At 35.6% G+C, this 25,647-nt stretch overlaps 2 protein-coding genes across 2 annotated transcripts; one reads left to right on the forward strand and one right to left on the reverse strand.

Annotated features, from left to right (window-relative positions):
- Nucleotides 1-1,461: 1,461 nt before the first annotated feature.
- Nucleotides 1,462-5,968, forward strand: LOC113500198. Its single transcript, XM_026880907.1, has 2 exons — nucleotides 1,462-4,652; nucleotides 4,798-5,968. The coding sequence occupies exons 1-2, from the start codon at nucleotides 4,525-4,527 to the stop codon at nucleotides 5,966-5,968; spliced, it is 1,299 nt and encodes a 432-aa protein (XP_026736708.1). The 5' UTR covers nucleotides 1,462-4,524.
- A 29-nt stretch (nucleotides 5,969-5,997) lies between these two features.
- LOC113500018 lies at nucleotides 5,998-8,108 on the reverse strand. Its single transcript, XM_026880662.1, has 2 exons — nucleotides 7,304-8,108; nucleotides 5,998-7,211 (listed from the first exon to the last, which is right to left on the reverse strand). The coding sequence occupies exon 2, from the start codon at nucleotides 6,941-6,943 to the stop codon at nucleotides 6,014-6,016; it is 930 nt and encodes a 309-aa protein (XP_026736463.1). The 5' UTR covers nucleotides 6,944-7,211; nucleotides 7,304-8,108; the 3' UTR covers nucleotides 5,998-6,013.
- Between the last annotated feature and the right edge of the window lie 17,539 nt (nucleotides 8,109-25,647).

The following is a 25,647-nucleotide window of genomic DNA, read 5'->3' on the forward strand; positions in this document are numbered from 1 at the left end:
GTTGGGACTGTGGTCCTTATTGATCAAGACGACATTCCCCCTTTACGATGGCCTCTTGGCATAGTTCAGGAAGTCTATCCTGGTAGTGATGATGTAGTTAGGGTCGCATTAGTAAAATCCAAAAATGGCACGTTTAAACGACCTGTAGTCAAACTCTACCCAATACCTACGCAATAATTAAAGTTTTCTTTGTTTTATACGTAATTCCTTAAATATTGCAGTATTAAATTCTTATTGTCAGTAATATTTTTATAATTTATATTTGAACTTTGACTTAAATTTGCAATTCTTAATTTCTTAGATTGGATTTTTTCTCTCTCTTTCGAAAGTTCTTCGAACTTCCAAGGCGGGGAGCATGGTTGCGCGTAATGTGTATGTTTGGTGTTTTAATTGCGTCATCTGCCGGCAAAGCCCCGCACTTCATGATGGCCCTGCGGCTGTTTGGGTTTCGATAGAACCCAATAGCTGGCGCTGCATCATAATCATCGCCAAAAAAATTCAAGATGACAAGATGTCAAAAATATCTCTTGTCTCTGCTTGGTTGTGCCGCTGCAAACGTAGTTCCTGCTTTTTTGTAAAAAATAACCTTTGGATAGACCCGCAAGGAGTGCAGTGTTCCACATCTGGAGTGCCGTGATCCTGCGACTGGTGAGTCCGTGTAGTTTGACGTAGTTGTGATATTTCTCATATATATTGCCGCACCGCGCCGCTCCGCCATCAACTTACGTTTCTTACCAGTCCGAATCCCTCCACTTGGCCTGGAGCTATTTACACGCTCCACCACCTATGACATTAGTTTTCTGCGTAGAAAGGAGGCAAATTATGAAAACCTCTATACTGCTGAGTATAGTCTCAACAATTTCACTTCTATACATAAAGAAGATATTATTTTTATATTAATGGAAGGTCTCCAAAACATCTCTTATGAGAATATTCAAAACTACAATGACAACCAAGTGAAGTACTTTATAGGCATAGAGGTATAGCTAGAGAAGAACATGAACAAATATTAGAAGCAACACCCAGGCTTAGGAATATGCGTCGGGGTAGTTGCAGTAACTGTTTTATTGTGCAAGTTAAGAACTGGCGATTCAGGAGACAGATTGTCTTGTTTATTCCAAGTGCCAAGAAGGACACTAGAAACTATAATGTCTGTGGCGAGAAATATTTCGCTAATGTTCCACAATTTCCTGGTTTTTCTCATTTAAGAAGGGATTAAGTGGCATTGTTTAGGTGCTATTCAATAATAGTGGACTGTATTTGATATTTGTATATTGGTATATAGGTATGGTAACAATAAGAAAGAACTGACACAAAAAATAGTAACTTAAATAATGAAGGGCGGAATGCGCTCGCTCGCTCGCGAGTTGAACAAGGTCTGGTCGCAATGGCGTCGGCGCGCAGCGTTCCGTCCCGCGCGCCTTGCTCCCCCCGCGTTGGTTATCGCTGCGTTCGCGCGTGAACATGCTCCCCGGGTCGAAGGATTCTTCAAGAAAGTGGCAGCGGGCAGATGTTGTTGAAATCTCGCCGAATTGTCCACTTCTTAGTTTTTAACTCGGCAACTCTTGCAACGCCGTCGGACCCCGGGTACGTCGGACCACGAGGTGGGACCGCCTTATCCTTTACCAGGACGAGGCTGTCCACCTCGATGTCTCCCGATGTCGTCGACCAATTAGTTTTTTGCTGCAGCCGATAAATATACTCAGTGTGAAACCTTTTCTAAAAGTGCAGCTTTATATATTCCACCCTTTGGAATCGTTCGAGTCGACTGATGTTTCCGCTGTCAGTCATCTGTGGATGCGAAGCGGACGTTAGTGATCTTCCAATTAGAAAGTGGGAAGGTGTTAGGGCACAAAAATCAAGTGGATCAGGAGAGCAGGGGTAAGTGGTCGGGAATTGAGAATCGCCTCTATTTGGGTTAGACAAGTAGCCATTTCTTCATATGTGAAGTGAGTAAGAGTAAGTAGTCTCTTTAAATGATGTTTCGTGCAGCGCACGGCGGCTTCAGCTACGCCATTGAAATGAGGAGAGTAGGCATAAAGTTGAATTCAATTCCTTCTTGCGCGACGTCATATGAAAGGTTTGAGTTCTGAAAAAAAGCACGAAGTTGATTATCAGAACCGACAAAAGTTGTTCCGTTATCAGACAAAATGCAGCGAGGCGCGCTTGCCACGCGCTTGCCACGCGCTTGCCACGGCGCGCAATGAACCTGTTTAAGGCGGCCAAGTATGCTTCCTTGGTAAGGTCCGTATCAGGCTCCGAGGTGACAGGTGGGACAAGGAATTTTATACTAAAATTGTTTGCCTTAAATTGACCTTCCCAGTTTTGATGGCAGCTATCAGTGTTGGTTGGAATATAGGGACACTTTTCTTTCATTGATACATAATAATAACAGCATGGACAATATAAGTAAATTTCATTACCTAATTCTTACATCTCCAATCACATTACCGGTGAGCCTGATGCACCAGCTGAACAAAAACCATAACAATAGCTGATGCAACATACATAAATACACAAAAAGCAGTAATTACTTATTCCAAAAGGATACGTGTTCCCTGCATAAATATAGGAATTTATTAAAACCTTTTATCCTCTGTGCCTCTTATGGATATATCATGATGTACGCGGACCATATGGTGCCTCTACAAATTATGCGACCATAAAGCATGATTTATTAAACGAGACGGAATTTAATGATTTTTATAGAGAAAATTATGTTTTTATTCTAGATAGGGGTTTTTGTGATTGCATGGATAGTCTGCATGAGAAAGGTTACATAGGTCATATGCCTGAGACTAGAGAAGACGGCCAATTACAGCTAACAACTCTTGAAGCCAACAGATCACGCTGTGTTACTATAAAAAGGTGGGTAGTAGAAGCTGTGAATGGCCGTTTTAAAACGGTCATCAAAACATTCCGCTATGAATATTTTAACCGCGGTTGTCGCCATCTATTGACAGATTTTTAAAAAGCAGCTGCTCTTTTGAAGGCGTTTACTCCGCCATTTGCAGATAATATTCAAGGAGAGCAGTTTGTAACAATTATATTTGAGCGCCTGTTTTTAGTAAATACCATTGCCGAGTTTTGGAAAACAATTTAAATAGGCGCGGATCCTGGTTTGTACCCATAGATGCGACAACCTTGTCTTTTTCGCGGCTATCCATGGAGAAATTAAATTGTTTGTATACCAAATTCGACAGGCCCATTCATATGTGGATGAGCATTTCCGATTCATGGAATATATACTTTAGAGGTATCCCGAGAGAGAGTAAATGGTTTATGGATTTGCAGAAACAAACATGAATGGTCGGGACGCAATTAAAAGTTATCGTTGTCACTGCATTGTTGGTTTACGAACAGTGGGAAGCTGCTCACATGTCATTTGTATTATTTGAAACCTCAGCTATGCTCGGTAGAGGGTCTTACTCGACCTACCCCCTTTTAAGATGAAGTTATACTGAGAATTAATTGATTATGATAAAATAAATGTATTAACAAAAAAAAAAGTATTGTTTTATTTACCTTAAAACTAATCAAAGTTCTATCAGAACAGCCTTTATCATTATCAAATTGTTGCTGTCCGCTGCTGGACATGGGTAGGTATCTCCAAACGCAAGCTGCAGGTATAATGAGTAGGTACGATCCTCATCTCAATCTACTTACACACTGGTAAGTAAAACACTAAAAGATATAACCTTAAAAAAGAAAACTAGTTATAACTTTTACGTGCCAAGTTCTAAAAATCTAAGAATTTAAACTAAGCTTGTATGTCATATTAACTATTGAAACAAAAACTATTCCAAAACCCGATCATTTTTAGCTGTACGAAACGCCCATACAAACCTGCCGTTCACCTTTAAATGGAGTGACATTTATAAACGCAATTAATTATTTCTGCTCCACCTATACCCCAGCTTGGTACTGAATGGCAACGTTAACTAAAGAATCTGCCACGGAAAGTTTTTACTGGTTATAATGAAGGCAAACGCCACGAAAGCTTTCTTCTGAGCACTCAGACTTATGTACAATTACGACCTGTAGACCTTGTCCTCGAGACAACCAAAACTATGAGCGTTAGCGTTGTCCCGTCGAGGCAAAGATTCCAACCCATTGAAACTGTTAAACACTCTAAAAACACGCTTCTTATACAGCCAGTAAGCCAGAGAATAGGCCTGTTTCCACTAAGAATAAATCGGGTGGCTTAGACTTCCTAATGATTAATCATGATATGCAGTAAATGAAAAAATATTATTTTTATTAAAATAATATACGATTAATAATATTTTTGGAAAATAAAATCAGTAAAATTAGGCATTCAACCACGTGACTTCAAACACCAATCAGAGATGAGTGACGTCACGCCTCGCAAAACAATGTTGTAGCTGTCACTTTCAATAGAGTGTCAATCAATTGTCATTTTCGTCCGAAGTGATCAGTTTATTTTATGTGCTTTTCGTTTGTTTTCTTAGCAATTTATTGTTGTTAATTAAGTTGATTGATAGAAAGTTTGTGTCATACATAATGGAATCAGGATTTACCAAAGCAAACAGCAGTAATTTGCCCAAAATTGACGCCATTATGCTTGGAAATTTTTTCGCATTCAACGCCGACTTTTGCTCATCGGAATTCCGCAACGTTAAAACTTCTATGTAAGTATAATGTGAAAAACAAAAAAGTTTTATATAATTACCAGCCAGAGAGTCGCATTTACCAACTGTGTAATGTAATTAACTGATTTTGAGGTAAACGAATGTTAAGTATGAAATACCTAAAATGATACATTGTTAATTTCAGGTCATCGCGAGCTTCATATGGAGATGATGCTATAAGCTATGTGCAGCTTCAGCGTGACGGCAAAGTGTGCATTATTAAGTGCAAAATCTGTCCTGAGCACAAAGTTCTTGCGAAGCTGTATAGATGCACGCTAGTTGTTGATGAAGAAGAGGAAATTGTTCTATCTGTGCAATGTGAAGACTGTGTAGCTTCACAGGGTGGTTGTAAGCACGCAATAGCTTTTCTAATGTGGGTTCATCGCCGAAGTGAGGAACCCTCATGTACTTCAGTTGAATGTTACTGGAAGAAATCCAAACTATCAAGAGTTGGTAGTAGTCTTAAATATATGACGGCAAAAGATTTATCCAAGGGCAACCCTCTTTTACAACCAAATTCGTCCGTTGTGCAGAAGTTTTTAGAAGAAGGAAAGAGGAGGAAAATTCAGGATTGTGAACTTCTTAAGTATCAACCCACACATAGTGTATGTGAAATAGAAGCTGTCTCAATGCATCAACTTGTGTGTAAGTTTAAAGAGAAGTGTGTTGAAGAATTCTTAAAAAAAGTTGAAATATCTGCATCTGTAATAAAAAAAGTAGAAGAGGAAACAAGGGAGCAATCCAAAAGCCGACTTTGGTATGAGCTGCGGTATGGACGAATAACCGCATCTAGAGGTTTTGAGGTTAGCCGCTGTAAAACAAATGATGGCACACTTGTAGCTCTCATATTAGGTGCAAAAATACCAGACACTACATCAATGAAACGTGGTCGTATGCTAGAAGATGAAGTAAGAAAATCTGTGGAGAAAAAACTTAATAAAAAGATAAATAAGTGTGGACTGGTATTGAACTCAACCTATCCTATGATTGCTGGTTCACCAGATGGTATATTTGAAGATGGCATAATAGAAATTAAATGTCCCAATACTATAAAAACATATAAAACTTATATTAAAAATGGTGAACCCACAGAAAAATATAATACTCAAATGCAATTACAAATGTTTCTAACAGGAAAGAAAAACTGCTTCTTCTGTGTAGCTGATCCGGGTTATTGCAAAAATAAAAAAGTTGAGATATTAAGTGTACAATATGATCCTATATATATAGAAAATTTAATCAAAGTTAAGTTGTTGGAGTTTTGGAAGATTAATATTTATCCTTTATTATTTAATAGTATTACTAGTAGTGTATAATATAGGTATTTTTAAATAATTAATTAGTCTTGATTTTCATTTATTTTATTTTATTAAAGAATCTTGTATATTAATTAAGGCACATGCTATGATTATTATCTCGTCAAGTATTTTTACATATTTAAAATTAATACATGCATGTGGTTTAAGCATACAAAATTCACGTAAACGCCGAATAACTCGCTCTATGTGTATCCTTAAGCTAGCTACTTGCTTAGTTAGTTTCGCTTCAGTTTTACTCATCTTTACTCCTGTTTCGACACTAGGAGGTCTTACTAGTGTAATACCAGCTTTTTTTAGATATTGTTCTACATGTTTGAAGCCTCTGTCTGCCATAACGAACATACCACTTTTTAATGTTTGAACAAAGTCACAGGATTCAACTAAACAAGTGTCGGTTGTTCTGCCTCCAAATCCTGGAGAAATATAGTTCACTAATCCATTTGGTGTACAGGATATTAAATATTTTATTGTGTTAGCTTTTTTGTAATCTGACCAGGTTAATGCTTGGTTTGTTGCTTTAGATGGTTTTTCTATTTCAATTTCAAGGCAGTCTATAATGCAACTTACATTATTATATTTGTGCCTGAATGCCATAGGTAGTCTTTTTTTAATCATTTCACTATCTAGTGACACAATGAAAGGCCTCATTACACTGGCTATTAATGGTACATTTTTTGAAAATATCTTGCTTAAATATGATGGAGACATTGCATAATCATCTGACAGTTGATAAAATGTACTATCCAATCTTATTTTATTTAAACAAAATAATAAATGATGTTTGGGAATATTTATTTCATCTTTTATAATGTCAATCAAATAGTAACACTTGATTGGAACACCAATGTACAATCTAGGTTTTTTCTCAATTTTTTTTATTGTATTAGATATGTTTTCTTTTGCTTCTAGCTTCTTGTCCTCTTCAGTAAATTCACTACAGTCAGATGAAGATTTAACTTGCAATAAATGCATGGGCGAGCAGCTGGTCGTAGATGTAGATGGTTCATATAAAGAAATATCACTCTCAGAGTGCTCTGATTCAATAAATAAACTTCTTGCAACTTTGCAGAGGCCGGATGTAGAAGGACTTGATTTTTTAATGGTCTCCTGTTTGAACGGGGATGTGGAAATAGATTTGTATGATGGTTTTAAAGGTGATAATGCCTTTTCTGTTGATTTTAGTTTAGTCTGGACAGCTTACAGAGAGTTTCAGGTACATTCTTTCGAACTATTTGAAAATCTGAAAAATAAACATATTATGTTAATTTAATAATGCTAGCCATTATTATACTTGTTCCAAACTGCAAAGCACTTGTTTTGTTCGTTACAAACCTGAACTTGTATCAGAAGTATCCTTGACAGATGAACTTTGTTCTGGTTCATTCAAACACTCTGTGATTATTGAAAACCTTTGTTTTTTCAAAATAAGTGATTGTTCCATGTCACTGCATGTCCGTTTACTTCTCTCTTCTTGGCATTCGAACTTCTTTGGTATACAACCTGGTTTCATGCGCACTTGTGATACCTTTCCCATAATATGATACTCAGTATAGTTATTCATATCGTTTGGCAACTAAAACAATATAGAAATAGTATAATATTACATCATATAGGCATAAAACAAAAATAATGTTTTTACTCCTAAAAAAAACAAAATTACTCACTCATGTCATAACGTTTTATTGGTTATGTTTACCTTCATGGTATATTTTGCAAAATTCATAACATTTATTTTATATTTACGGTTAGACACATCGAGTTGTTTTATACTTACATCAAAATGATCTTCACAGAAATAAATTGTTGAATTAGTTGATAAACTATGAGCATCTTGCCTCCTTGCCATTTCTAACCACTTTCTTCGTATTTGTTTATTGTTTGGAACGTATATGAATAATTTGTTTGGCGTTTTTATAGTTGTACTTTTACACTGGGGCACTACACAGTATTTATAATAAGAGGAATGCATTATTTGTTAAAAAATCTCCTTGACTAACATATACAAACTCCAATGTTTTGCGAGGTGTGACGTCATTCAAGAGGCCATGACAGTCTTGGCCTTTTCAAATGTCAATTTGAAATTAATTTTTATAAACGCAAAATAAATACGTAAAACGCATATTTTTATAAAAATATTATATTTTTGGGGTAAAATAGATACTAAACTATAGTTTTAAACATATTTCCAAATTTTGTCAACAGGCCTATTCTAATGCCAACATGTTTCCAGAGGACTGTTTATTTTTTATGCTTAAATAGGTACTAAAGCTAACTGCTAACTCACCTTTGTGTCTTGTTCTGAATTTTATCTTTTACCAAGAACAGCAAATATTGCACTGATTCTTTGGTAAGTCTGAATCGACGATGAAATTCTGTTGAATCCCACGCATTGTGTTCGTACCTCGGTTTTACAATTCTTTCTTTTCTTACACTTGGATTAATATATTCATTTATTATGACTTCTTCCTCAATTGCCAATTCCAAAAAAAAAATACATTTTGTTACTTTTTAAACAAATTGTTTTAGTACGGTTTTTTTTATAAAGGTTTCAAAAGTGAACTTTACTCTGGCCCACCCTGTACTAACATAATATGGATGGGTTTTCAGGTACTACATGGATAATGCATCATGTAGCAACACGACTGATATATCCAAAACCTCTTTTATTGGATTGGAACCTGTTGATATACAAAAAACTGGTACGTTAACGTAAGGACCACATTTTATGCTTTTACCGCATTTTACATACAAAGCTTAATTACTCGTGTAAGAATATTAGTATGTTTACACTGGTATACATTTATATTTTTCTAATCTAGTAACTTCACTGTTTGTTATGTCATTTCTCTTCTCACTATGGCTAGCACGTAAAAGGTTTTGATGTATTTAAATAGTAATATAATAATATGTTCATTATGTGAAAATAAGTCTTTTTATGCATACGACCCACTATCAAAATAACTCGTATTTGTAAGACAAACTTGTAAGACTTACTATATTTATGTTTTTTAGAGAAACTAAAGGCACCTTGAAGACTCCTCATCGTAGAAAAAGTACGCAAAGATGAATTTCAACCTATTTCGGGACGTTAATTATCGATATGAATTATGTTTTAGTAACAAGTAAAAGCTCGTCACAGAGGTTTATTTAACTGCACATTAGGTAACTTCCGTTTAATTAGTGAAAAAAGACGAGGACTTTTATCAGTATTTCGATTTGAATGCAATATTTGCAAACAATTATGCTTGACTAACTCGGAAGACCAAAACGACAAAGAACAAGTGAATATAAACATATGTATCCGCCACTACTGGGATTGTGGTTTCCGGTATCGGCTTTTCCCAATTTGAGTAACTTTGCTCAGCAATGAACATTCCATTAATGGTATAAGGCGGCAAGTGCTACCATGGAAGCTGCAGCTCAAATGGAGAAAGAGATCGCTGTCGCAGAAGGTCGAATTAAGAACGGCTATCCTATGAATGATGTTTGCATTGACGGCTCATGATGTGCTAGATCTTACAGCACTAATTATAAAGCGTCATCAGACACAGCAGTCATAATCGGCAGAAAAACAGGTCAAGTTCTTTATATTGGATGAAAAAATAAATATTGCTTCTTATACGTTCGAGCTGAGCACAAAAATATCGCACCAAAGCAACACAAATGTTTTAAAAATTATGAAGGTTCTTCAAGCTTCATGGAGATGGAAATAATTGTAGAATAATAATAATAAGTGTAAAGTTCTTTATCGGGCGGTAACAAGGTGCGTGCCTTTAATGGTTGGGTCATGCCAGTGATTATGTACTCCTTTGGCATACTCAAGTGGACACAGACCGAGCTGGACGCCTTGGATAGAAGAGTCCGCACACTGCTCACCGCAAATCGAATGCACCACCCGCGATCATCGGTAATGAGGTTATATATCCCGCGAAAGTGTGGGGGGCGAGGCTTCTTAAACGCCAAGACCCTTCATAATCGCGAGATATGTAACCTCAGGGAGTACTTCCTCCGAATGGACGTGGGGATGCATCGAAATGTTGTGGCAGTGGATAAGGCCTTCACTCCGCTCTCTCTAGGCAAAGAGAACTGGCGCAAACCTGTCGTACTAAGCGTCAAAGACCGCAAAGATGTATGGCAAAGCAAGGAGCTACACGGACGCTATTATCGGACTCTTCATGGAGCCGATGTAGATTTCTTAGCGTCCGTGGCCTGGCTACGCTTCGGTGATCTTTTTGGTGAAACCGAAGGGTTTGTTTGTGCAATTATGGATGAAGTTATCTTGACAAATAACTACCGGAAATATATAATTAAGGATGGTACAGTTGACATCTGTCGGGCATGTCACTGTCCCGGTGAATCCTTGAGGCATATAGTTTCGGGTTGTTCTCGTCTTGCTAACGGCGAATACTTGCACAGACATAAGCAAGTGGCCAGGATTATCCATCAGCAGCTTGCTTTGAAGTACAAACTTGTGGAATCTGAGGTGCCGTACTATAGGTATGTTCCCGACCCAGTTCTCGAAAATGGTCATGTCACATTGTACTGGGATCGATCTATCATCACTGACAGGACTATTGTAGCTAATAAGCCTGATATAGTGGTGATAGATCGATCAGAACGTCGAGCAATGATTGTTGATGTCACCATCCCCCATGACGAGAACCTCGTGAAAGCGGAAAAAGAAAAACAAATGAAATATTTGGATTTAGCTCACGAGGTTGTCGACTTGTGGGAGGTGGACTCGGCAATCATTGTCCCGATAGTCGTGAGTGTCAATGGCTTGATAGCCAAGAGCCTCGACCAACACCTTATGAGGCTCTCGTTGGGCGTCTGGGTCAAGGGTTTGATTCAGAGAGCGGTACTTCTGGACACGGCGCGCATCGTGAGGAGGTTCCTCTCTCTGGAGCCCTGACCAACGGCAGCTTGGGCCCTGTTCCCGTTGCCGGTTGGACACTATTTTTTATATTTTTAAATGTATGTTGTTTTTTTTTATATATATTTAAAAATGTAATTTATATGTATTTAAATGAAATAAAGAAAATAATAAGAATAATTAAAAATTTCGTGTCAACCTGTCAATCATCTATTTTTTCTGAATATTTTTATTTTCGAACTTCTTTACCATATTTATACAATAAGAGAATAAAAACTCAAGAAACCATAATAAAATAAAAAGTTGAATAAAAACCATAATAAAATGAATCCGACGTACGATGACATGTCATCATCATCACTATAAAATATAAAAAAACGTTGAATGTCATGTTTTAGAAGGTAAAGAGGCTCTAGTTTTTTTAGTTGCAAGCGTAAATTGTAACTTTAAAGTTCCCATTGGTTATTTCCTTGTGGATGGCATAACAGAAAGTTAGCGTTCTGACTTAATTTTACAAAGTTTAGAACTTGTTCAAGAAACTGATATAAGAATTATATCTTTGACTTTCGATGGATGCGCTGCAAATATAGCAATGGTGAAATGTTTGGGTTGTTCTATAGAAGATCGAAGAATTACTTTTAACCATCCTGTAAATAAAGACCCAATTTTAGTAATGTTGGATCTGTCTCACATGATCAAACTGTTGCGAAACGCTTTTCAATGCTATAAAACTTTTATAGGTCCAGATGGCAATAAAATATAGTGGAAATTTTTGGAAGAACTAAATAAGCTAAGCTAATAAGATAAGCTAATAATAACAAGAAAGAGAAAATTTCCATTTAGCTAACAAGTTACGTTACCGTCATAATTATTTTCATAATCAAAAAATGAAGGTTAAGCTCGCAACACAGCTATTCAGCCTTAGTGTAGCGGATACTATAGACTTTTGTTGCAATGAACTTAAACTACCTGCATTTAAAAATAGTGAAGCAACATGAAAATTTTTGAGGATGATTAATAATAAGTTTGACATATTCAATTCCCGAAGCTCATTTCAATTTAAATTTAAAAAAGCGCTTACGGAAATTAATTCCATGGAACTTTTAGGATTCCTAGACATAGCAGTCGATTACCTATCACGATTAAAATGTCTCGACGACAGACTGTTTATACAAAGCCCGCGAAAAACGGGCTTTATTGGGTTCATCGGTTGCGCCGAAGCAGTAAAACATATTTATAATCATATAATACGTACTCAAGTACTTGTTTATAGGCCAATGTATAAAATTAGCCAAGACCACCTCGAGATGCTCTTTGGCAATGTAAGGTCACATGGAGGAGCCAATAATAACCCTGCGGTGCGCCAGTTTAAGGCAGCACATAAGAAACTACTAGCGCATATCGAGATTAAGGCTCTCGAAAGTGGAAATTGCTTGGCTCTGGAACATATTTCTATCCTGAATTGCGCATCATCGCCTATAGAACGCATCAATAGAACAACTAACAATGGAAGACGGTATTGATATGGTTTCTCAAAAACATGATGATCAAGACATAAATTTTATTTTCCAAAATATTTCTGATTTTAGCCAACAAATTATAAGTCACATTGCGGGATATATGTATAGCACATATTTTAATGAAAAAAATTGATTGTGTCATTTGTGTGGGAGCACTATTATCAAGTGAAATAAATTCCGACCATAAATTCATAGTAGCAAAAGATAATGGTGATCTCTTGTACCCTTCGAAAGAACTGATACAAAGCAGTTATAAAAAGGTACACCGAAAACCTTCGGAATATTAACAAACATTTGTTAATAACAGCAAAGATTATGTGCAGCTTCGTTGGGACTGACTTATTTAACAACATAAGTCATCATCAGGTTGGCTTATATCCTAGTGCGAGCCACGTGACAGACCTAACTAAAGCTATTATAGAGAAGTATATTAGTGTTAAATTGCATTTCATTTTGAAAAACTTTATAGATATATGAACACAAATTTTAAACTATAATATAATATAATCATATTTAGCTTGATTCATCCATGATAGATAGTCATGATGATCTATCTTTAGTAGAAGTTGCTATGGAAGTTGAAATAGAAAGTAATATGATAAGTTTTTGACCAGTCTATATTATGAAAACTAAATCTTGTAAATTTGATACTGTGCAAATACTGCTACTTTAGCTATATAGCTTTAGCTAGTATGTGTAGCCGTTTATATATCTACTAAAACATTTTTAACGTAACCATGTTATTAAAATTGTTTAAGCTGTAGAGATATTTTTAATATTTACGATTGTGAATACATTTTTTTTATAAATACAGACATATTTTTTGTTATATTTCAGACACAAGAAATATTACCTATTGTGGTAGCGCCGGAAGTTGAGATGATTCCTCGTAAAAAAGAAGTTAATTAGGAAATTGGAAAAGAAGACAATATTAAGTGACAATAGAAAAAAGGAACTAGCCGCTTTAAGATCTAAGACCTGGCGTTTGCAAAAGAAAACTGCTGAACAAATTACGGTAATTGTGGAATTAAAGACTCGTTCATTAATCAACCAGGAAGCCGAAGTTTGCCTTAAGCTTACACTACATAAGTCCGAAAAATTACACCTTTGTAAGGAAGCTATTAAACACTTGCTTACCTCATCCGGTACGCTATCGCGATGGTACCAATGCATTGATGGCAATCCCGGTTTTTCTACAGAATCTATCATAGCCGTCAAATTTTTACAAGAAATTAGTACAAAAAAAAACTAATTCCACTAAACAATATGCGAAGTTTTGATGAAATGCCTTTAGGTTTTTTTTTAATCGATGGGATAAACGCTTAATAAAATGCCAGTTTAGTAACAAATTGAATTAAAATATTAACTCAGGATTGCGGTATTGAAATTATTTCACTAACTTTTGATGGATGCCCGACAAATTTTTCTATGGCCAAAGTTTTAGGTTGGAAATTAGATGGCGATTACATTGACCCTTCCTTCTCTGTCGGCAGTAATAATATTGTAATATTTCCAGACCCTTCACATATGCTGAAATTAGTTAGGAATACCTTAGGAGAAAAGGGCCCAATAACAGACCCACAAGGACGTGTTGTGTCATGGAAATACGTAAAGTTACTGGTAGAGCTCTAAGACAACGTAGGATTGCATTTAGGTAACAAATTAAATAAATCGCACATACATTTTTACAAACAAATCATGAAGGTCAAGTTGGCAGCCCAAGTAATGAGTGAATCCGTTGCAAATGCTATTCAATTTTGAAATACAGAACTCAATATTGACGAATTTAAAGAATCTGCTGATACTGTTGATTTTATTGAAAAAAAAAATATATATATTTGACGTTAAGAATTCTAGGATATGAATATATGAGCATGTTTATACAAAAAAAACACTATCTGTGAATAATTTTTCACACATCAAACCATATGTATCAACCATCAACCAAACTTGTATGATGAAATGATTTCATATTTGAACGAATTAAAATTAGGAGACTGAAATATTATGCCTTCAATTAGAAAAACCGGATTTTTAGGCTTTCTTATTTGTATTAAGTGTTTTTTTTTTTTGTACGAAACTCAAGTGATAAATAAATAACCTTTCGTTTTTAAGCACTTACAAAGTAAGACAAGATGACTTGGAGTATTTCTTTAGTGCTATTACAGCAAAAGGAGGGTTTAACAACAACCCTCACTGTGCTAGACAAATAAAGTCGGCATTTAAAAGAATGTTACTTCATCACGTCAGGTAATTGTATTCCGTTACAGCGTATAAATATTTTAACATTAACCAAACCAGAAATAGCAATTAACAAAACGTCTGAAAAAAATATAATGATTAATAATTTCGCCGAAAGTAGTACTTCAGAATATTGCGATAAAGTTTTAATGAAGGATCACGATTACTTTACTGATCCATGTCTATTAACGGAATTTTCTAAACATGTGATTGTATATATTGCTGGATTTGTTGTAAGCAAACTGAAAAAAGAGCTTCAGTGCGAGGAATGTGTGTCTGCTATTATATCAGATACTAAATATACCAGTCTACAGCTACAAAAAGACAAAGGTGGATTATGTTACCATTCAAAAGATGTTTCAAATATTTGGGAAATTTGTGTTTATAATATTCCGTATTGAGTAAAAACCGAGGTCTTAATAAAAAAAAAATGTTATTGTGCTTATGCAGGAAAGTCTTAAACGTTGTTTGGGTTTAACATTATTTTATCAAATATCACATTTTAACAGAAAAACTTTCCTGGACTGTCATTATTCGCTCTTAATTAAGGCTATAAGTTTGAAATGTTTCAAAATTCGTATTCATTATGCAACTAAAAAGCTTTCAGAAAAAACTGATAATGCCAGATTTTTTTATAATAAATTAGTTTTATTTAAAGGTCAGCAGCAATAGAACGGTGATCCATTATTTCTTCATCTAAAATCATATCACACCTACATATACCCACGCGCACTGAATTATTTCAACAAGTGGCACTAATATAAAGTTAGCCAGCGAAGAAATGGCTACAGTTGCGACGTTTATTGAAATTGAATCAACCATAAAACTAAACAAAGATCCAGCCTTCTGGGGGATAAACGATTCAACAAGAGATATTATTGCAAGAAATGGTTTCGAACAAAATAAAACCTGTGACTTCACAAAAAGTGGAAGAATGTATTCCGATCATCGCCGTTATTTACCAAAAAATATATTTTACAGAAAAATGAAGAATAACGAAATTAAAGAAAGGAATTGGCTCGTCTATTCGGAGAGCAAAGGCTCCGTATTCTGTGGACCCTGTTTGGCCTTTGGATCTATTGAGAACAGAACACAGTTTGACGAGGAAGGGTTCAATGATTGGAAGAATGCAGAAGTTCGAGTAGCTCATCACGAAAACTCTCAAAATCATAAATCCTGCATTCTCGCTTTAAGAGCTAGGGGTATGATTCACGGCAATATCCAATCTTCCTTAACTACCCAACTTAATGAAGAAATTTCTTACTGGAGGAACATTTTAAAGAGGGTTGTTGCTGTAATAAAAGTATTAGCTTCTAGAGGTCTCGCTTTTAGAGGAAGTAATGAAAAATTTGGTGACCAGCACAGTGGAAATTACATTATGCTTCTAGAATTAATAGCAGAGTTTGACCCATTATTAACCAAACACATTGAAAGATATGCAAACCAGGGATCTGGAACAACTAGCTACCTTTCGAAAACTGTCTGCGACGAATTCATTTATTTAATGGCTGAAAAAGTACTAATATACATCAGTGATGAGATAAAAAAAGCAAAGTATTTTTCTTTGATCGTGGATTCTACACCAGATGTAGCACATTTAGATCAGCTAACACTTGTGATTCGATATGTTTTAGATAATGGAGAACCATGTGAGAGATTTATTAAATTCTTGCCTTCTGTAGGACACAAGGCTCAAGATATGTTTAATGCCATTACTATAGAGCTAGAAAAGTTAAACATTAACCTCGATGATTGCCGCGGTCAGTCTTATGATAATGCCTCTAGCATGTCAGGGATTTACAATGGTTTACAAGCCAAAATTCAAGAACAAGCACAATTTGCTATGTTTGTTCCTTGTGCAGCTCATTCATTGAATTTGGTAGGAACCTCGGCCGCTGAGTCTTGTACAGAGGCCTGCCACTTTTTTATGTTGCTAGAGGAGGTATATACTTTCTTCCTGAAGTCAACTGAACGTTGGAAAAAATTAACGAATGAGATAGGAAGAGGAAAAAGACTCAAGAGAGTGAACCTCACTCGTTGGTCGGCTAGAGCAGATGCCTGTAAAAGTCTAAAACATTCCTGGGATGAAGTAATTACAGTTATAAAAATGATTGAAAATGACAGTACAGAGAAACCGGTCCCGCGAAATGAGGAAAAGGAATTCGCATCAAATTAGAAAAACTTGAAACTGCGTTCATGGTCTTATTTTGGAATGTTATTTTGGAAAGGTTAAATAAAGTGAGCATTCAGATTCAGAGCTCATCTGTAGATGTATTGACGGTATCTGATCTCTATGGATCTCTTGTAGAGTTTATAATAGCAGAACGAGAAAACTTTGACTATTTCGAAGAAAAAGCAATGGAGATGAGCACACTTAAGGAATACAAAGGTAAAACAAAAAGACAACCTAAAAGAAAAAAGATGACGGATGAAATAACGAATGAAGAACCTGAAATACCCCCCAGCTCTAGAGATTATTTCAGAGTCAATACCTTTTTGGTCATCCTTGATAGACTGAGAGCTAAAATACAGAGAAGGCATAATGCTTACTTAAATTTTAAAGACAAATTTTCATTTTTAACAAAAATGACTGAACTTTCAACACAAACAGTTACAGAAAAAGCTCAATCCCTCGTAAAATATTATACCAATGATTTAGAGGACGATTTGATTCAAGAATGTGTGCATTTTCAAAGTCACATTTCCTCTGATAAAACTGCAGAGTGTGCAGTGAAGCCTGAATCAAACTCACTACTCAGTCTCTCAACTTTTTTGAGGAATCAAAGTCTATCTAATGTATACCCTAACTTGGATATAGCTCTCCGCATTGCACTTTCCACTCCTGCTACAAATTGTTCTGGGGAAAGGAGTTTTTCCTGTTTAAAACGCGTAAAGAATTATCAAAGGTCTTCATTATCTCAAGAAAATTCTCTAGCTCTTCTCTACATAGAAGCCGAGATAATGAACACCATAAACTATGATGATATTATTAATGATTTTGCTATTAAAAAGGCCCGTAAAAAATGTAAATCTTGATTTTTATTTCATTACGCTCCTTCTTAATGACTAATTCTAGTTTTATTAAACTGTAAGGCCTTCTTTACTAAAAATGGAAAATTATTATTTTAGAAAGGTATGTAAGTCCATGGGGCGGCGGAAATAAAGTAGCCTACACTCATAAAAAAACATAAATCCGGCACTGCATACGCTGAGGACTTGTCTTCTACCTCTATTCTCTGTCAACGGGTTTTACCTTTGACTAGTGTTGGACCAAGGTACCTGTACTCCGGACAGGCGCGATGTTCATTTTGTTTACCTAAGCTTAGGAAGAACACGCATTTTATTTGTTCCGCCGCGCATTGCAGAAATCGTATTTTTGAATTGTTTAAATTCAAAGGTAAGCAGTGTTTGTTAATATCGTCACGTTAATATTGTCACGAGTGATTGGTTTACGTAGGTATGTATTAGTTGATTTTTGTTTTAGGTTCCTGCAGGTGTTTCTGACATGGCTTCTACTTCAACTGGCAAAAAGCGCACTTATAAAGAAGCATTTCTACAATGGGGTTTCACAAGCATCGTAGACAAAAATATAGAAAAGCCTCAGTGTGTTTTATGTAATAAAGTGCTTAATCCAGAAAGCATGAAACGGAGCAAATTAAAAGAAAATTTTGCTAAAGTTCACAAGGAGTTCGCAGATAAAATATAGATTTTTTTAAGAAAAAGGAGAGGATTCTGAAGTCTTCCCGCATGGATTCTACAGGCAATATACAGAAAGCAAATGAATCATGCCTTCAAGCTTCATACAAAATTGCTTATCGCATCGCACGTAATAAAAAACCACACACTATAGGAGAGGACCTCATCAAACCTTGCTTGTTAGATGCAGTAACTTAGCACTTGTTATTGGTGAGCAACATGTAGCTAAGATTAAACAAATCTCACTCTCAAACACTACTATTCAAAGTCGCATATGTGAAATGAGTGCCGATATTCTAGCAACCGTTATTTCTGAAATAAAGGAAAGTCCTATGTTTGCGCTGCAGTTGGACGAGTCCACAGATGTTGCTTCATGTTCACAATTATTGGTGTTTACACGATACATTAAAGATGATGATGTAAAGGAGGAATATTTGTTCTGCAAGTCTTTGCCCACTACTACTCGCGGCGAAGACGTATTTCAAACGCTAAAAGAGTTTATTGAGGAAAATGGCCTAGACTGGTTAAAGCTGATTGGTACTTGTACAGACGGGGCGCCTTCCATGATGGGCATCCGTTCTGGTTTTCAGGCACTCGTGAAACAAGTTGCTCCTCAAGTTTTCGGCTATCATTGCTTGATACACCGTTACGCTTTGGCTGTGAAAACGCTTCCACCAGATTTGCGAAACACGTTGAGTGACATAGTAAAAATTGTTAATCATATTCGAGGCAGCGCTACTAACTCAAGATTCTTCAAAGTTTTGTGCAATGAAGTTGGTGCTACATTTAATGCTCTTTTGTACCATACAGAGGTACGTTGGTTATCAAGAGGCAAAGTTCTAAGTAGGGTTTACGAATTACGAGAAGAAATTGGATTGTTTTTTGAAAATCAGAGAACACAAAAAGAAAAAGAATATTATGCAAAAATTAAAGACCAAACATTTATTCTAAAAATGGCGTACCTTGCGGATTTTTTCACTGAAATTAATAGTCTGAATATTTCACTGCAAGGAAATGAAACGAATATTTTGACGTTGCAGGATAAAATCGCAAGTTTTTTGCGCAAACTGGAACTTTACCAACGCAGAGTTCAAGCTGGTGATGTGTCAATGTTTACACAACTAAGTGAGCAATTAGTAAATAATAAACAAGAGAGAATCACGTTTGAAAATTCCGTGGTTCAACATTTAACTGCCGTGATAGACTCACTGCAGCAATATTTTCCGAACATGGACAGTCGTGAGTCCTACTCCTGGATTTTAAGACCATTTTCTACTTGCATCGATATTTTCAAGGACGAAGATGTGTCAGCGAAAGTAGAGTTTCTCGGGCTGCGTGAGAATAACTCATTGAAAGTTGATTTTCAAAATGATAAACTAAGCACATTTTGGCGAAAAGCAGCTGCAGAATATCCCATTATAGCTGACAGAGCTTTAAAAATGTTGATTGCATTTGCTACAACTTACAGATGTGAAACTGGTTTCTCAACTCTTGTTACATTAAAAACAAAAGCCAGAAACCGTCTGAATGTTGAGCATGACATGAGATGCGCGTTGAGTGAAACCGAACCTAATATTGTCAAACTTGCGAATGCAAAGCAATTTCAACCTTCACACTAGTTAACTCCAAGATTTACATATTACTTTACTTTACTAGTTACCTAAACGTGCAATTTCTTAGAATTTAGTTAGATAATAAACATATTTTCGTTCGAATTTGTGTGGTTTTAATTATTTTTAAATTGGCTAGGGGTAAACTCAATTCCCATACTTGTTCACAGGGGTAGTGACATTGAAAAGGTTAGGAACCACTGACTTAGAATTTCTTTGTAGACCGTACTTGCTAAGAACCGTTGTGCTCGGATTTGTTGTCCAACTAGTTTAGTTTGACAATAACGCTCGACAGGAACAGACGTCTTGTTTCATACAATGTGACGGCGCTGCTCCATAGAGGAAGCATTGTCGGATTTATCACTCGACTAGTCGATCGAACAATCGACGATCCCACACAGATGCAGTGTCGTTATTGATATTAGCACTCACAAATATAAATAAACTAATTATGTAGTGGGGCGCGTCATTTTAGTTTAGACGATCTCTACTTATTTACTTCCAGTGACATGCAATTTTTGTAATGGCAAAATATTTTCAAGAGATGGCAAACAAAAGCAAATGTGCAGTCGATGTGTGGAATGCGACAACATTATAGTCGGTAAGCGGCTCAATATTTTTTCTCTATAATTCGACAAATAATAATAAATGACCACATGCATAGCCTGTGTTGAGGTGTCATGAACACCCACACATACAGAAACAGACACGACTTTTTCACCGTTTTTCTCGATAGAAATGAACCCCTTCATGCGCAAGTTCTACTTGAACTTGGCTGCCTCTTATTATACAATAGACAATGTCTAATGTGTCTATTAGACATTATTAATTGTTTAATATATTTTTGCAGATAATTTCAATTAATGCGAGTGCTGTGGCCTAGAAACAATTAGGCAGTTAAGAATAACCAAAGCTCGGACACTTTCAAACCTTTTTCCAAAAAATCAAACTGCTCCTGTTGCATCTGTTAAATCAGTAGCTGCCTCTACAATACAACCTGACAATTCCCAAGATTTATTTGATGATGACTTTTGGGTAAGTTAATGGTGTAGGTCACTGAGTACAGTAAAATGAAAAATAATACTTATTACCAGATAGAGATGTGAGGATATACCTACATACATTCACAATAGTTATTATTTTTTGAATATTTATCATATATATTTTCTCCTTTAAGGTCGATAACGAAGAGTTGACGATAGTCGAAAAGTCGCTGGTGACTGATGATGTCTCTTGGGAAAACGAGAAAAAAACAAAAATCAATGCTGTCAGTCTGCAGCGATTTTATTTCTTAAGAAGAAGAGGAGAAAGTAAATATATCAAATGGCGGGCAGACCCCCGAAAAAGCGTAAATATTCAAGCAGGTTTTTTAGTACAGAACATCAGCCCCCCAGGATTAAATCACTCAAAATCACTGCGGACTAATCACTAATCACTTTCAAATAACACCATTCAAGTATCAGTACATTCGGTTGGTTCTATGATTTATGAATGTGTTTAATGTCAAGCACTTCATTTTTTAGGTGAAAAAATTAAAAATCATTTTAAAAATTGTTGTCATAATGGAAAGGTATACATAGACCCAGATAGAACATTAAAGCTAATTCTAGATATATTATTAGATTTATACGAAGGCAATACGTTTGATGCTAATCATTTTAAAGCTAATAAACGACAATATAATTCAGTATTTGCAATGGCATCCATAAATTCAAACCTGAACACACTCCCTCCAGGATTTTTCACTTATAGGGTACAAGGGCAAGTTTATATAAAAACTGGATCTTTGTTTCCGTTGCAAGGTCATAAACCACAATACAACCAATTGTACATAATTGAAGATAAAGCAGCATTAAATGAACGATTATCTGATTCTAGAAATAACATATATTATGTAGAAGCAATATAATGACGTCTTTACAAACAATGCTCAATGAATCCAATCCTTTTGTCAAAATATACAAAAGAGTGGCTGCAATTTTAGTTGAAGAGGAGTTAAAAGCAGCCTCAGAAAATCGACCCAAATATTCGGTATTTTTTATATATATATATATTCATTTTTGTAAACATAAATCTCTTGATTTCGTCGGTATAACACACCATCAAATAATGAGGTAGCGGTCATCTTTGTAGGAGAAAACGGTCAACCTCCATTAAATATAGACTTCTCTGTACAAGAATATTCTCAACATTTAACTACACTCAAATCAACCAGTCCCAATATTGACCCTTGAGCCTTTCCTGTACTTTTTCCTAATGGAAAACTCGGATGGCATGAAAATCTTCAACACAGAGAAGAGAGTCGAACTGCTCGAAGCCCTCTTACAATGTTACAATTTTATCAGTATAGACTTGCTGTTCGTAAAAATTTTAGCCCATTATTTTACGCCGAAAAACTTTTTCATGAATATTGTGTCTTGGCCTATGTTGTTAGGATTGAATCTCAAAGATTATTGTTTCTTCGATTGAATCAAAAACAGCTCAGAGCTGACAATTATAACAATTTAATGGATAGCCTGTACAATAATGATAGAGAAATGGGTCAAGGGCATTGGTAAAATGATAATATTGCCATCAACTTATGTGGGAAGTCCTAGGCACAAGATGCAAAATTATCAGGATTCCATGGCAATTGTATGCAAGTATGGTAAACCAGACTTATTTATAACTTTACGTGCAATCCCAATTGGCAGGAAATCTTAGATAATTTACAATGCACTAAAAAGAACATAGACCCGATTTAATGGCCAGAATTTTTAAACTAAATTTGGAGGAACTTTTAGATGACATTACAAGGAAACATATTTTTGGAATACCGAGTGCATGGTTTTACACCATTGAATTTCAGAAACGTGGGCTTCCACATGCGCATATGCTTATTATTCTAAGAAATGAAGATAAACCAAGGTTATCAGTAGATTATGATAAAATTGTGTGTGCAGAAATACCTGATCCAGATAAAGTTGGCTGGTTTGACGGTAGTGCTACTTATTTACATTGTTTTTAAGTGCAATCGTGTGAAATCATAGTGATTCTTTCTAAAAAGATGATGCCTGGGTAAGTAATCTATCGATAAATGCCTTTTGTTTGTGTTTCTCTGTGTGTTTTCATTCAAAAACTTACCTGAAGTAAAATTGTTGTGCTCACGATCGCCACAACAAAAACTTAACTCCTTGATTTTACTACAAAAATTTATAGAAACTAAATATTTACTGTTTTGTATTGTAGGTTAATATCATAATTTATATTCAAACTATACCAAAATCAAGTATTTTATGTTGATCTGAAATATAATTGATTAACAGAGTAGTAGTCCCATTCGCTACTGTGTGGCATCGCGAATTTTTTCAGAGAATAAAAAAAAAGTTTTTTAGTCTATGGCAACTCACAACTAAACGTCACTTTCTTTTTTCGCGACTTAAAGGCATCGTGGTGATTTTGTTAATTACACTTTAATAACGTTATATTAATAGTTTTTGGCATATTTCAAGTCGAAAAAGTATTGCCAAGTGATACAAAAGCCTTGAAAATGCTGGCCAAGATGTTTAAAAGTGATCTTCGAGACTATAAAGGCGCTGCGGAGTTAATGCAGGATGCGTTTACGCAGCCCTTGCCCTAGGTTCATCGCCGTGGGATAGAACTAGCGGTGAGACGAATATACTGGAATAGGTTTTTGGCTGGACGCGTAAAGACTTATTCCGTGCTCACCACACAAACACGTCTCGAGTATTTAGGCGTACGACGTTTGACAATTGACGCGAACTACCACACTCGTGTCTAGTTGGGAGTCTGGGACTCACTCACACCAAAGAGTACTATTATACGTATGACGTATCACACAACAAGCTCGGGCGGTCAGTTTCGGTAAAATTCGTCGAAACTCGGAGACGTTCGGTTTGGTACTCAAAGATTGTGAGTTGATTTATTACCTTTGCGATTCTAAACCTTATAACAATACAGTTACAGTTACTATTACTTTGGCAAGCAGCGTTCATTTATACGTACGTACTTACTTACCACTTCATCAAAACAATTTTCGTTTATTTTTTCAAATCACTCAAATCAGTACGTCGCTCTACGTCACAGGAATGGTGCCTATTGCTTATTGTTTTGTATATTTACCCAATCCTAGATGAATAAAAAGTGACTAACATTGTAAATAATAAAGAACTGACTTTTGTTTAATTCGTGGACGGGTGTTATGGTGTATAGTGAATTGTTATTCTATTATTATAATTGTTAAGTATTATAAAGTAAAAGTGATTTGTAAATAATTTGATATTCATTTAAATTGAAATTAACGATGGCTCCGAAGAGAAGTGTCGCATGGGACCATTTTGACGATAAAGGGGACTTAGCACAGTGCAAAATTTGTAAAGTGAACATTTCATTAAAATTTAAGGCATCAGTTTCTAACTTGACGAAACATTTAAAGAGACGACATGGTACTATACGTTTAGTGACTAGAGAAAACGAACAAGTGGAACAGATACAACCAGAACTTCCAGAACCTTTACCATCAACTTCAGCAACTACTCAAGAAACCGGCTCTGCAAACGTTTTAGGTAATTCATCGAGAATTATACGAACTACCACAAATATTACCTCATATTTGCGGAGAGATTGCTCAAAAAAAAAAAATATTGATCGCTATAGTATGAATTTATTCATATCTGATTTACAACCGTTTTCCATAGTGGAAGATAAAGGTTTTAAGGAGTTAATTAACTTTGCGTTTCCAAATTATGTGATTTCTTCTGGCAAATATTTTGCAAATAATATGATGCCTTCCTTATATGAAGAAACGAATCAGAAATCAAGAAAATAATTGATACTGAAGTAGAATCAATATGTCTCACAACAGATATGTGGACATCTCGTGTAAATGACTGGTACATGGCCGTAACAGGTCACTTTATAGATAAGAACATGGTCTTACAATCACTCCTCTTAGAATGCTGTGCGTTGGACGGTGGTTCGCATACCGGTACAGTTTTAGCCCAAGAACTTCGACGAATTGTTCAAGAATGGAACATTGAAGAAAAAATATTAATCGTTATTTCAGACAATGGTTCCAATATCAAGTATGCAATAGGAAAATATTTAGGATGGCGCCATTTTAGTTGCTACGCGCATACTTTAAATCTGGCTGTACAAAAGGCATTAAATAATGAAGACATTAGCAATATAACCTGCAAAGTAAAAGCTATAGTTTCTTACTTAAAAAAAAACACTATAGGCTGGGATAAGTTAAAAAAAGTATCAGCAACAAGCTGGTAAAGATGTGAAAAGACCGCTACAAGACGTATCAACTCGCTGGAACTCGACATATTATATGTTGGAAAGGTTCATTGAAATCAAAGAAGAAATAAATAGTTCCTTGTCGAATCTTAATCCAGGTTTGAGTTTATTAACGCCACACGAATGGGTTGTTATTGAAAAGTTACATTTAGTATTGTGACCTTGCGAATAAGTTACAAAAGAAATGAGTGGGCAAAAGTATGTAACGGGCAGCGCTGTGATTCCCATAACCACCGCTTAACCCTTAAATTGGCAGTGTATGTACTGGCATACATTAACTTTGTAAAAATATTTGACATAGTATAATAAAAATGTCTGTGTCACAAATCATTTTAATTCATTGCAATACTAATTATTTTTATAAGGAAAAATAAAACACGTCTCTGGCAACACTTATTTTGACATTCGGTCTCGAAAATGGCGGCCCGGCGGCGT

The sequence above is a fragment of the Trichoplusia ni genome, chromosome 13, assembly GCF_003590095.1.
Source record: "Trichoplusia ni isolate ovarian cell line Hi5 chromosome 13, tn1, whole genome shotgun sequence".
Taxonomy (NCBI): domain Eukaryota; kingdom Metazoa; phylum Arthropoda; class Insecta; order Lepidoptera; family Noctuidae; genus Trichoplusia; species Trichoplusia ni.